Source organism: Pteropus medius, unplaced genomic scaffold, assembly GCF_902729225.1.
Source record: "Pteropus medius unplaced genomic scaffold, Ma_sr-lr_union100, whole genome shotgun sequence".
Classification (NCBI taxonomy): Eukaryota; Metazoa; Chordata; class Mammalia; order Chiroptera; family Pteropodidae; genus Pteropus; species Pteropus medius.
In genome coordinates this window covers 7,797,660-7,812,301 of record NW_024350924.1, presented here as the reverse complement: position 1 = coordinate 7,812,301, position 14,642 = coordinate 7,797,660, and the positions used below count along the sequence as shown (strand labels likewise).

Genomic DNA, 14,642 nt, shown 5'->3' with positions numbered 1-14,642 from the left:
AACAAGTCACTTGAGAGTCTCAATATTTAAGCTTAAGAGGCTTTAGAATAAAATGTTTTCTAATTTGAGTTTTCAATTTATTCTCTCAACCCACTTTCAAGCAATGGCTATGGGTCAGGACTACAGCAGGCGTCAAGCCTACAAATTCACTTGTTCACTAAAATATTTACTAAATGTTAACTAAATTTACAAGGATTCACTAAGAGTCTACTTTGATATGTAAGATACTACGCCAGACACAAGGGACAGTTTCTACCCCCAAGAAGCTCACAGTCTAACTGGGGAGAAAAACAAGATAACTTCAAACAGTATATATATAGGAAGTGCCACTGGATAACTCAATATGACAGTAGGAATCCAGTCAGTCAGGTCCAGTGCTGTATCCTTAATATCTGAAAGGAATCTGGCACGTGGTGGATGCTCAATATGTGCTCAGTAAATGCAGTGCTGTGACATGAGTCAACACGAGGTGCTAGGAGATGTATTTAAGCAAACGGGGAGGCAGGCATTCCACACAGAGGAAGAACAAAGGCACAATAGCATGACACAGCGTGGCGGAGCAGTACACATCCCGTGGTATAGCTGAGCACAAGGGACCGGGGTGTAGGTGATGAGGGACAAGCAAGTAGGGCAAGGTCATAAAAAGCCTAATAGATCATGTAAAAAAAATTAAGGTTTTATCCTGAAAGGAATGAGGATCTACTAACGAATCTGCAAAGTTAACCATTTGCAAGAAGTCAGAGTTGGAGATTTCTCCATATAATCTGTGAATATCTTATTGAACCCAAAATAAAAACATATGCAAAAGATGAGTTCCTGGAACCACGCAGCAGTTTCGGGAAAACAAAGCCTCACAGTCACTATGCAATAAAGCTTTTTCCCTAGAGAAATGAACCTTCCTTGGGTGTGCAGTAAACATTCAGGGTTTTTCCCTGGTTATCATTTAGCCTCTGGCTCATCTGTTGCCTTATTATTTCAACCCCTTTTCCTGGGAGGTAAAGGGAGGCAGGGAACGATGGCTCAATACCAAAATACTAATACTAAAATACTAGTCTTCACACTAAATATAAAACACATCCTGAGATTTTATCACAAAGACTAAAATAAAAACTGCAACGATCATGTGATTACCAACAAAATTTCAATGTAGTTATTAGTTCTAAAAACAGCCAAATACTGTGCCAAACCTTGACCTCTGTCACCAAGGAGGTTATCTAGAATTAAAGAGAAGGAACAGAGGAAGGAACACTTCATTTTCATACATTTAGGACACTCCCACCCCTATAGGAGGGTAGCACTGCTTTCTCTGATGCTGTGACAGGACTCCTGCTAAAAGACATGTGGCTCGCCCTCTCTATCCCCGGCAGCCCTCTGCCTCACCTCCTCACTGAGGTTTGAGACTGGGACTTCTCCCTCGTGCTTCTTCATGGGGATCTCCTTGGCCACAAGGCTGTAGGTGGTGATGACGATGTCGTATGTAGAGAGGCTGTGCAGATACAACACAATGCGAATGGTAAAAAATCTCTTTGTGACTGACAAGGAGAGGCAGGGTTGATCGCTTTATAAAAATGCCTATGACTAGAAGGACAGAATTCATTAACCTATGTCCTGGGTCTACACACAAGATTTTGGAAAGGCAAACTTTACTCACTTGGCTTATCTCCTAACTCTGATAATTTTCACAGTCTACTCACTACAGCTAGAATGGCCTCCCTCTTCCCATCCAATGAGTCAGAAAGGAAAATCAGCTGGGGTCCTATTAACTTTGATATGATCAGGCCAGAACGGAATGTAGGGAAGGGATGGGAACTAACATTTAGTAATGATTTGACGTAGACAATGATATAAGCCCCAGGGAAGTAAGAAAGTCTCAAAGAACTGTTGGCCTTTCATCAATGATGTTTTCTCCTCTTTGTTCTATAATGGATTTGTAAAAACCCATTAATCTAGCTTTGACATTTAGGTATAAACTTTCAGTTTACTTTGCCTACAATCTTTACATGTAAAGATTCTCACCAAAAGGCACAAATCTTTTTCCAATGAAGCTTACTATTGTGCACCTGAGAGAACTTCAAAAAATACTTTTGATAAAAATAATGTGCCTAATTCAGACAGGCAGCCATGTCCCTGTGTGGCCATCTTAGCATCGTATAAAGAAGTGTGACTGTCATCTAGTCCAATCAGTCAACCAGCCCATTGAATACCAAACCAGGTATGATCGAAGTGCAAATCAAGTGAGATGCAATTTATTTCTAAATAAGAATCTAGAACAAAGGCAGGCCACTTACAGTACTCTATGCCTGAAGGGTCACTAATCTGGCAATTTACTCATGAAAGACTATTGCCCCGTTCTCTAGGAGATAAAATTTCTAGTATCAGAAACTGGGGAGAGAGATTTCTTGGAAGCAGAAACGATTCTGTTCTTCACTAGATCAGCAAGTATTCAACCCAAACCATCACATCACAATTAGGAAAAAATAATGATTCCTTTAAAACCAAAAGACAAAAACTAGGACTAAAATTACCATCTAGGGAAACATTTTCTTTTCTCCTTCTGATCATCTCTCTTCGGTTAGGTCTAATCCTAAACTCTTGAATTTAAAACTTCTTAGATTGTTCATATATGAAAAATACGGTCATAAAAATATAACCAGCCTATATCAACTAATCATTAGTCTTATATCAAGATACTCTGTAAGACTGAGCTGGTTCCATTTACACTAACAGAAAAAGAACGTGAATTTGGAATCAGAAATTCAGCAATCCTGGAATAATTGTGACATATCCTCTTTCATCAGGGGAATGCTGCTGCTACCAGCTGACATCTCAGGCCTCCTCATCCAGCAGCTTTTGTTGGGGACAGTGACAAAGGTATAGCAAACAAATGCTTTATTCTCTCATGAGGTATGTCTTTGCACAGGTGAAGGCTGTTTGGTGATGACGCTGTAACGGTGCCTTTGGTCTTCACAATATCCTTAGTCCTGACTGAATAACATCTCTGGGAAGCAGGTATGGTCACTACGGCCTCTGAAGCCCTAAGAGCGCGCGCCTCCTGCCGACCATGCTATCTGTGCACTTACACTCCTGCACGCTGATCCCGGCTTGGCCCATGATAGAGACAGACTCTTAGTTTGTTGTAGCTCACACGTTTCTCCACCTCCTTTTTCCAATGATGGATCAGGGAAGCAGGACAGATGATAAGTGTTCCATGGGAAATAAATTCAGTGGTGTCTTCAAAGAAGGAAAAAATCAACACCTAGTTATACTCATTAAAGAGCTTTTAACTTCTTAAAAGCAATACCTCTATCTTCTGTATTCCTTCGATCAGTATTTTTAACAACTGCTGCTCTTACAGTAGAACGAGAAATGAAAGAGATGGTCTTTTAACTCAAAACACCTAATTACTTCTTTATTTTCCCCTAGAAAAGTGTCAGACTGACTAAAGAGGGAAAAGTGGGTGGTACATGACCTCAGTCTAAAAAAAAAAAAAAAAGCAATGCACTTTCACAGCGGCAGAAGGTAGAAGCTGGATCATTTCCCAACTCGTCCTGAGCTGATTCATTACAGGAATCTTTTTTTTTTTTTTTTCAGAAAAAAAAGCTTAACTTAATTACATCCACATTAAAATATAAGTTAAAACCTCTAAGATAAGCAAACATTACTTTGGAACCAGTCAGTGATGGAGTATTTGTACCACTGCCCCCTCACCCCTGGGTGAGTGCGTGTGTGTGCGTGTGTGCACGCGCTGCTACTCCACACAGGGACACGGGATCCAGCTGCAACAGTGGTCATCAGGGGTCCTGACAGCACACAGTCACAGATTTTAACTATGTAGCCAACTGAGAAATGTACTAGTGTACATGGCAACTTATGTGTGGTGTTGTCTATACACAATACATTGGATCTTTACATATCTAGACAGTTATTACATTTTAAAAACAGAGGTTGAAATACGATAGAAATTGTCTAGAATCTAGAAACTTCTGGAATTTCAGAAACATGGAAAACAGCTTCTGCTATGGTGGTTAAAATCTGAATTCATAACAGATCTTCCTTAAAAAAATAATATATTAATTAATTTGGATCCACCCTGTAGTGTTATCCTCAACATTAACAAAAATAATCATTACTTATGTTTAAGTCTTCTAGAGCCTTATCTTTTTCCATAAAAATTTTCTAATCACAGATTAAGCTAAGTTTATATTAAAAGGGAAAAATGATCACTTATAATTGGCATAGTCAGCATCAGAAATGATACCATAGAAAGTAGTTCAATATGTGATTTCTAATTAAATAGATTAATTAAATAGGACCAAAAATGGCCTTTTATAGCTTAAGTTTCCACTCCCTCGGGGCTCAAATGGTTTAGCAAATGGCAGGCTACAAAGGCACTTGAATACCATCTTTGGAAAGCCAAGTCAAGGCCGTGGTTTTGTCCTTTTCTTTGTCTTCCTCTCGATTCTTCTGGGTCAGAATGAGTGCAATCATTGTCAGGGTTTTTCCTAAGCCCATATCATCCGCTGAAAATAAAAACAAAAACAAGAGTTAATTACATAGGGCAAAGAATCAGCTCAGCTTCAAGAGAAGAAACCGCTGGCAGACACTTACCCCATGCTCCCTTTGCTGCCAGTGTCATTTCTCGCACTATTCTTTGCCTACCCTAATGAAGCCGTCATTTTTCTTATTTAAATGAACGCTAGCTCTTAAATATTTATTGAGATCTAGATCAAAAGCATCTACTGTGACTTTTGTAAAACCGAAAACTTATTTAGACCTTATTCTAGTTCTACAGTACTTTCCTAATGTGTTCATTGATATCTATCTCAGTTTGAAGATGTTACCCGCCAAAAGCAGCAAGACCCAGTAGATAGATCTCACTACCCACTTCACTGGTGCTTCCACATTTCTGGAGTTAGAATGAACTCAAAACAGCCTCTACTCCCTTAACTCATTCATTAGAGAGGGGCATAAATTAACATTTCTTGGGTACACGCATTGTGCCAGTCACCAAACTTATCTAATTTACAAGTTATACCCTATACAATATCATCCTCATTTTAACAGGTAATCATTCTGACATAAGCAGAAGAAAAATGCCCCAGCATGAGTTCATATTCTAGTTCAAATTCTCACTCTGCCACTGTGCAGAAAAAGAGTAAACACAACGGGCCTGACTACTATCCTTTGAAAGCCCTGCTTACAAGGTTGGCCCTTGCCTGATGTCTGGGAACTTGGATTTAACCCTTTTGTTTAGAAAAAAAAAAATGCAGCTTGCTGCAAGCGCTCATTTAACATCACGAGTAGGATGTTTAAATGAATGCTACGTTCATTTAACATCACGAGTAGGATGTTTAAATGAATGCTACGTTTTCTAGGATGGACATCTTTAGCGATTGAACTACTAAAAACAGAATGCTACAAAAAGAATGATGTCATTTGTTTCCAAAGACTACTGATAAACTAGAGCGATACAAAAATAATGATAAAAGAGAGACATCTCATGGCAAATTTGGGGGATAAGGTTAGGACTGTAACCTGTGAGTTACCTCGGGGTAAACGCTGTAGCCGCCAGTGCTACAGGCAAGTATTCTTGTGGCAAATAAGAAAAGGGTTAAGGAAGGTTCCCACCATTCCCAGAACTGCTAAGAGTGGTTCCCTCTGCCTAACCTGTTTATACAAACAATATGATTTGTGCTAAACACCTTCTAGAAGTAGGGAGTTTAAGTATATAAAAGGCTGAAGCTGCCTATGTGACCAGCCCCCAAGAAAAACCTCAGGCACTGAATCTCTAACGAGCGTCCCTGGTTGGCAACATTTTACATGTGTTGTCATATCTCGCTGCTGGGGGAAATCAGTATGTCCTGTGTGAGTCCATGGGGAAAGCCCCTGGGAGCTTGAGCCTGCTTCTTTTGGCCTTTGCCCCACGTGCTTTTTCCCTTTGCTGATTTCGATTTGCATTAAATCAAAAAAATTTTATTATTTCTTAACTGGGTAATAAATTATAGCCATGAATATGACTATATACTCTGTGTCTCCGTAGCAAATCATCAACCCTGGGGGTGGTCTTGAGGAAGCCACTTACTAGCCACAGTGGACACTGTCATGTTTTCTAGAAGTTGAACACTTCAGGAAATTTTAGTTTGATGAGTCCCCAGAGCAGAACCAGAAAAACTGGCTTTGCAGGCTCCCCTACAGCCGCCGGCACAGGCACCGGCACAGGCACCGGCAGCATGACCTGGCTCCACAGACCACATGTCCTCACACACAACTTCGATCCAGATGCAAACAACACGAGAAAAGAGGCTCCCTAAGAAAGCCTTCTGCAAGAAGGGGTGAAGACAGTGTGTCCGACTTTGGGGTGGCAGTGCTTTCCTCTAGTGCCCGACGGAGCAAAGCCGCCATGGCAGTCTCCCATAGACACTCAGTTTATCACTTGTCTTTGGCCATTGCTCCTGCAAGTCTGGCCTCCAGCCCGGGTCTCTACCTCTCCCAGAGACCTGTGAGCTACCACAGAATAAACTGTCTCTGCTTAACCAGCCACAGTCAGCCTTGCTTTGCAGCCAAGACCTGACTGATCCTACAGCTGAGTACTCTTGAGCATGTTGTTTAATCGTTCTATACCTCAGTTTCCTCATCTGTCAAAGGGGGCATCAAGAGAGTTGCCCCATAGTTGTTGAGAAGATCAAATGAAACAATGCATTTGTTGGCTCTTACCATTATATCAGACTTACCCAGAATTCCTCCTTGTGGCTTCTGACTTTCTCGCCATAGTAACCAGGCTAACGCTTGCTTCTGGTGCAGCAGTAAAGGGACCTAACAAAAGTAATGACTGAGAGTTAAGTCTAAAATCTTCATAAGAGGCTCTCCGGGACCCTGGCTACAGACTCCTCACCCTGCTCTTTTATTTTCTCTAAATGGTCCTCCCAGTATTCCAGTCGCATAAGCCGCCTGCTTCACCTTGAAGTCCGTGACTCCATCCTTACCTGGGGTAACCACGCATCCTGATCTGGCCAGGACAGTGGTGATTTACACCTGTTGTCCAGCATATCTAGCAAGAGCCCCTTCTCTCACCCTCAAGTGAGTCCTGGTTTCTCTGGTTCATCAGCCAAAGTCAGTTTCTACTGCTGGCATCCAAGACCTCTGACTGGTTAGTCGACTTTCACCAGTCATTCTCTTGGCTCTTCCTTATTTATTTCTTAAATTTCACTCTCCTCTCTGTAGTCAACGTCCCAGTTGCTACCCATATTGCTACCCATAATTTTCAACAGCCCTTTAACTGGCATTCTTCTAGTCTTTTCTTACTCTGGTTTATCTTGTACTCCATGACAAAAACAATCTTCAAAGAACACCTCTGCTCAAAATTCCATATCTCTTGAGCTAGTCCAATCCATGTTCCTTTGCCAACACCAGGACCACTTCAAGGCACAAAGCAGGCAGGCGACAAAGAATTACTGACCTAGTGTCACTTTTCCTTTGATTCCCTTTTGCACTCTGTGTACAGTCTTCAGCGCATGACAACGCACATTTCATCTTTGTCTTCCAGTCACTTTCTAACAGTCCTATGTATGTTGCATGTGTATGTTTACCCCAGTCGGGTCATTCAGAGCAGCGATCCCTGTGTCCCTGTGGCTCCTACTGAAGGTCAATGAATGGCTCCACTACCACTACAGAGACGGTGACACTTGAACAATGCGGGGGATTGTGGGGGGACAAAGAGTATTGATGCCCACAGTGAAAACTCCACCTGTAACTACTAGTCAGCCCTCCACACACACACATGGATCAAAAACACAGTTGACTCCTGAACTGTGCGGACCCACTTACATGCAGATTTTAAGTATAAGGGGACTCACGTAGTTCAGACCCACGCTGTTCCTGGTCAACTGTATAATGTTATGACTTTAAGAAAACAAGTGTGGTTTGGTTTTTTTTTTTCCACTGCTGAACAGAAAAGGAGAAAACACTGCAAGGGAAGCCACTAAAGCGTTACCAACAGGAAAGACACATCAGAATGGCACTCTGCCGGACAATCTCACAGGGGTCACCCTCTCCATGGTGCTGGGACACTCATAGAACTGCTCCATGAGTCTTCTTGGCTCACCTTCAACCCAGCTGGATCCTCTGCCACAGCTGTCTCACCAGGACACGACTCAAGCGATTGATGTAGCCCATCAATGGCTTCACTTGTGACTTTCCACCCGGCGTGAAGGCGATCTTGGTTTGTGGGGCCTGCGCACAGACAGGAGTTACCTCGGCGTGTCACAAGTATTATGGCCTAGCTATAGCTTCAAAAAGGCAATTTGTTATTTGCCAAATGATGGCTCTTTGTGAACTAAAAATTACTTTTTTAAAAAATTTATTTTTAATTGTAGTTGACATACAATATTGGACTAAAAATCCTTCCCTCCAGATTCTCCTAGTCTCACAGGCTCTTCTATGCCCATTCTGTTTGTGTTTTTTTAATCATATAAAAATTATTATAATAAAGAACAAAATTGTAGAAAGTCAAATAAAAAAATAAGATAACTTATTATATTTTTGTAGGGTTTTCCCAGCTCTGACAAGGTGGCAGAGAAAAAGGTAATGCCATCAGTGTTTTAGGAGGAAAAGGTCCCCAGGTTGCTGGTGGCCAAGAAGTCAGCAACAGAAAGGCCAAGCTGGGCAAAGTGCAGGCATGCAGGGTGAGACTGGCCCCTGAGGGCACGTCCGAAGCTCAATGCTTCAGTGCTGGTGGCACACTCCGTCTACACAGAGAACTTCTACTGAAGTTAGTTGACAAACACAGGCATCTCAGCCGGTTGCAATTGTAGGGATGAAATAGCCAAATAAGAGGTTTCTAAACCAATAAACATTAACCATTTAAATGTCAGAATGTTTTTAACTGAAAGACTATTTTAATGGAATTCTTTCCCAAACATGTTACATAGTTTCTGACCTTAATAATCCAACATAGTTTAATTTTCCTCAAAGTGACTCCGTCACCATCACAATCATGGAACGATGTTGTAACACACAACACAACATCTTGAGAACTGTGCTGCGTAGCCGTGACTACTATGCTGCTTTAATAGGTACGTTTCCTCGGCTTCTTCAGCCTTCTCCCCTGCCTTCCTTTCTCTGCTTGCTTTCTTCTGCCCTTTCCTCTTTATCTCTAGCAGCTCTCAACTGAGTGAAAACTGGCTTGGGCTTTGCTAGTCACACCAGCCGACCTGAGCTCCTGTCTGGTGATCAGCATACCAACCAGTCGTATTACACACCTAAGGCTCTACCCAGGATCCTCATTCTGCAGTTACTTCTGAACTCGTCATTTTCTGGAAAGTTCAGGATGGACACATTCAGCTACAAAGGGTATTACTGCTCTAGGTCAGTTCACTGGCCATCTGTCTTCAGTCATGTCATTCCTCTGCCTTCGCACCCACACACCCACCCTCCCTCCCACACACACACACAAACACACAGAATGCAAATGTATCTGCTGGTCTACCTAAAGCATTATGATGGGAGTTCAAGTTTTCATTCACGTTCACTAAATGACCCCTATGTGCCAGCCACTGGGCTGATTGTTCAAGGTCAGTGAACAGAGCAGACAGATTCTGCCCTCACAGAGATCTAAACTACACTGCGCAAAACTCAGCTGAGCATCATGATCTTTCTTATATGGGCAACTTGGAACTCAGGAATGGCGACTCCCCTCGCATGGGCACAAAGGCACCATTTCCCTTACCGGTGTAGCGATTCACAACAAGACCGAGCCCTTGGATTTTACCTCCGCTGCAATGACTGTACTGTCCAGCAACGACTTTCGGTCCTCGAAAACCCAGCGGCAGGAGATCCTGGCCCTGCAGGGGTTTGGGTGGCATCAAGTGGGGAGGGTTGGTGGTAGGTTTGGCAAAGTTCCTCTGTTGTGGTACTTGAGTGTTATTCTCCTCGTTAGTACCTGCTGAAAACCAAGGGAAAAGAGATGAAAGTTCAGAAGAGTGAAGGAATTATATGTGTGAGGTGAGGGCAAGGGAGGGTGGGATGCCCACCATTCCAACGAGCTGCAGAAGGCTTCCTAGAGAGCTCGGCATTTAAACAGCTGCATAAAATGGGAAAAAGAGTTGAGTCTATAGGAAATAGGAAAGTTTTTACAAATCATAGGTGCAATTTAAAGGAAGCTCAGAAGCAGATAATAAAATGGAAAGGTGAATGAATCAACACATTCTTTATCAAGATGGCTTCCCAAATGTCTCTTGAAAGTTCATGCATACCCCAAGTTCTGGGGCAGAACCCATTTTACCTTGCTCTGGGGAGAGGGCGAGGGTGTCGAGTGCTTCCTCCAACTCCTGAATTTGTTTGAGCAATTTCTGACCCTTGTCTGGAAGAACCTGGATGTTCACTGATGCCAGTGTGCTCTGAAAAACAGGTCCACTAAAGTAGATCTCTTCTCTCAAGTTGTTAGAAAGATAGCTTCAGATTAAATTACCTAAAATGCTAAAACTCTGAAATTACGGTCTTTTAACTCTAGGTGTGAAAACCCAAACATTTTTTTAAACCCAGCTGACTTCCAATCCTGAAAACATAAGCATAGGAAAACGCAGAAACTAAACATCCACCTATAAAACCTTTCTCACATTAACATCTTTAACTCGTTTGCGGGTCCCATATCTGCCTGTAGCAAGCGATGCCCTGACCTTAAAAACAAAACAGAAGCCAGGAGTTACCTTCTTCTGTTTCAACTGTGTTGTGAGGTACACACGCTGGGCTGCCGGGTCTGACGGTTCTACCTTCCCAGAAACACCCGAGTCAGGAGGCACTGTTCTCTGCACACTCTGACTAGGGAATTTATGGTTCTCCTTTTCTGAGTCTGGACTCGTGTCAAAGAGTAAGGGGCTTCCTGGCTGACAGGAAACAAAAACAACCTCATCTTCCTCACTGTCACAGCTGCTTGTGTCGGCTTCTCGCCTCTCTCCCAGGGGACGCCCTGCGGCCGGTGGTGCAGCCTGTGTGGCCGATCCTGTCAGAGCAGACACGTCATGGGCCTCCGGCTGCACCTGGCAATGCCCCTGGAGCAGCCTCTTCTGGGTGGCCCGCGTGCCTGGGCTGTCCTTGCTGAGGTGTTCTCCTTCCCAGGGCTGGCTTATTGGGTTCTGACTGTGAACTGTTTGAGGCAAAGGCGTGGCTTCCTTTTCTCTCAGAGGTTCCGATTCATCTTGGACATCACTCTTGCCATTTGATTTTGCCTGAAGAGACGCAGACGGTTTTCTCAGCTCTTTCTCCTGGCACTGTTCAGACTGGATCTCACGATCGCCTGTGCTGTGCGTCCCTTCAGTCTCCTTTGCTTCGCGCTGAAGCTCTGTGTTCTCCCCTCGCTGCTTCTGGAGAACTGCGGGTTGTCTGTCCTTTTCCACCGGGCCAGAGAGGCCTCCCTCCACCCAGCACTTAGATCCAGGCTTCTTTTCCTTCTTTTGATCCAAGAGTGAATCTCCCTTTTCCCTTTGCTTCTTATCTGCCATCTTTTCCTCCTCTTCGCCTTTGATGAACTGTTTCCAGAGAGATGGTTCTTGATTCTTGTCAAGTACCTTGAACGGGTTTCTCTGACTGGAAGGATAACGAAATAGCTCAGATGTATGCTGAGACTTACTGGTTACAGACTGGTCTTTGGAGTTCGAATCCTAAAAGATAAAGAAAATAATTTTAATATAAATGTTAATGCACCCTCCGTATCTTCAATGCCTTTCTTCAGAGGAAACAGACTAAAAGCAGTCCAATATTTCTGAACACGCCTGGGATTTCTACCTCTAGGAAAGAGTGTGCCAAACTCATAAAGTATTAGTTTCTCAACAGTACTTAAAATGCTTGGTTCCTTCTCTGTCCAGGATCACTATGTTTCCAGGACTCAAGGAAAAGCAGTGACCAAATCAAAGCGCTTTTACAATAGCAGAAGCCTCAACAATACACTTTCAGGAAAAAATATTCTCTCCAGATGAATTTTCCCCCAAACTTAAACAAAGTCCTGTGCTTGCTCTGATTTTGGCTTTTGGAAGATTCCACTATGGGAGTCTAGCATCAACAGCTATCCCTCAACCAAAACAAGTGTCGTCACCTCTCTAGGTCCAGTTCCTCGCATACTGGATATCTGTAGGGTCAACCTCGTTCTCACATGCCAGGAGTTTATGAATTACGCTCCACTTATACCGATACCAAGGCCATATCAGACTACAGCAAGATGCTGAAGTTAGTCAAATACATCTAAATTTTTCCCTAAATAGGAGAATGTTGACTATAATTAAGACCTTGAAAAATATTTAAGTCAGTGACATAGGAAGCAAATAATTAAATCTAGACTATAACTAGTCCTTCGAATTGCAAGTCTCAACAGGATCGACCAACTACCTGTCAGAGACAATACGATGAAGAACAACCAGTTTACTCTGGACTTCAAGGTCTTTTCCTGTGATGCCACAAATGTAACATAGCAGGTTTAAACACCGGTGAATAATTCCTACCTGCCACGGGATACTTCCACACCATCGCTTCCCCTTGGCCTTACTTCTAATGCATCGGAAGAACAACCTAGTGAAATAGAAACACAAATAATCAGGGTCTTGAAAGTCCATTAAAACAAGAAATGCACTTGCTTTTAATCCCAGAAACTATTTTACAACTATTTGATATCAGTTTTGAAAGGTCACTTGAAATCAAATCTCTTATATGCACCTTTAAAAATTCTCTACTGCAAGGACAGTTATAAGAGCTGAGAGATGAAAGAACAGAGATGTTATGGTATAAGCAGAGGGTATGCGATAGTTTATTCTTTTTACTCCGTAAAGAATGATTGAAATGAAGATACTGATCAGCAGTGGTTGCTAAAATCAGAAAAAGAAAAAACCAGACATTGTATGTCCCTGAATCTGGTCAAACCCCTAGATCCAATTATCAATTTACAGGAAATACAAACAGAAGAAAACATACAAGTGGACCATGGGGATATGATCTGCAAAATCCTGACAGTGGGAAGCTATTGACAAACAACTTGACTCCTTCAACAAATAAATTACAAGGAAGAAAAAAAAGATGGAGGGGAAACTTAAGAGACTTAAAAGAAATACCAATGAATTGCAATTTATAGACTTATTTTGGATCTTGATTTAAACAAATAAACAAAAACTATGACATTCTTGAATCTACTATAAATTTAAACTCTGGTTTAAAAAACGAAAAAAGGAGTTCACATCTTTTAGAGATGCATACTAAAATATCTATAGAAGAAGTTACATTATCTGAGATCTGTCTCAAAATATGGCAGTTGGGGATGAAGTGGGAAGGTATATATGAAACAAGAATAGCCATAAACTGGTAATTTTTGAAGCTCATGTGTCCCATTATTCTCGTCTATCTACTTTTGTATATATTTGCAATCTTCCATTTAAAAAAAAAAGACTGAATACAGACTTACATCCCAGTTCAAGACAGTCCCTACCCACACAGCTTACACTCCAGCTATGCAGAAACAGCTGCACTGCCCCATCCCCAAACTAAGCCATGCACTCTCCAGTCTATCAGCTTTTGTGTGCGTTAACTCCCTCCATCCAAAAGGTGTCTTCTTTATCCCTGTTTTCCCACCCTCTTTCCCACCTCCAGCTGTTAAAGTCCTACGGGCCCCTCAATGTCCAATTCAAAAGTCATACCTCTTTCATAAGGCTTTCCCACACTCCCTTCCCTGCTCATCCACTGTACTACTGCTGCTGCATTTCTGCTGTGTTTAGTTGTATAACATTTGTACCTCCCTGTCTGCCTGACTACGTTTTCAGCAACTGGAAGACAATAATCATATAAGATCTCTTCAGTCCTAACTATGCCTTGCCTTTTGTACATTATAGTTAATTACTGCTGAATTAAACAGAACCAATTGATTTTTTCTTTACCTAAAATAACTCCTCAAAAACTTTTAATCAGTTAAATAAGTGTTTTAAATACATATTTATTTGTTTAAATATAGTATATTTAATCAAAATTATAAACTGGCAGTGAAAAGCACTCCTCTCACCATACTCTATCTACACTTTACATACTTTACAGCTGCATAGTTTTTTACACAGCTACCTACAGTTTTCCACTATGTAGATGTCCCATTATTACTTAACCAGACCTCTCTTGATGAACAGTTGGCTTGTTTTCAAACCTTTACTCTTAAAATCAATGTCACAATGAATACCTTAGGCCCATGTCATTTCACATGTTTCAATATTATCTGTAGGGTAATTCCTTATTTCTCATATTGTATATTAGCGCCTTCTCTCATTTTCTTGATCATTTAGCTTCTGAATCTTATTTGTTTTGCTGTTTTCTAACTCATTTAATTCCATTTTTACCTATATTAATTCCTCTTTTCTGCCTTCTTTCAAGTTTAATTTATTCTTTTTCTTCTTAAATTAGTCCTGTGATATACGACATGAATCATAATAGTCTGAGTCTTAGCTGAAAAAGAATCCCTCGAGGCCATTACTTTACCTGGATATCTAAGCAAAAGTAACAAGCCCAAAACAGACAAATAGTCCACAAAAGTTAAGCTAAAAAAGAATATAGGTCCAGCCCCTCTTGTACAAACACAATTTTCCCAGTCAAGCTCACAATTTAAAAAATATTATCAGTCTCTTTAA

The 14,642-nt window shown here is 41.6% G+C and overlaps 1 protein-coding gene across 1 annotated transcript in view; it reads right to left on the bottom strand.

Moving 5' to 3' along the window:
- TTF2 (transcription termination factor 2) overlaps positions 1 to 14,642 on the bottom strand; it is a gene marked incomplete at its 5' end in the record, with an annotated part of 44,244 nt that overhangs the window by 14,088 nt on the left and 15,514 nt on the right. The window contains 9 exons of the mRNA XM_039841003.1: positions 1,381 to 1,486; positions 3,081 to 3,231; positions 4,401 to 4,520; positions 6,732 to 6,813; positions 8,102 to 8,229; positions 9,767 to 9,940; positions 10,280 to 10,394; positions 10,704 to 11,654; positions 12,489 to 12,555. Of these exons, the coding sequence (XP_039696937.1) occupies positions 1,381 to 1,486; positions 3,081 to 3,231; positions 4,401 to 4,520; positions 6,732 to 6,813; positions 8,102 to 8,229; positions 9,767 to 9,940; positions 10,280 to 10,394; positions 10,704 to 11,654; positions 12,489 to 12,555 (1,894 nt within the window). The remainder of the gene's footprint in view (positions 1 to 1,380; positions 1,487 to 3,080; positions 3,232 to 4,400; positions 4,521 to 6,731; positions 6,814 to 8,101; positions 8,230 to 9,766; positions 9,941 to 10,279; positions 10,395 to 10,703; positions 11,655 to 12,488; positions 12,556 to 14,642) is intronic.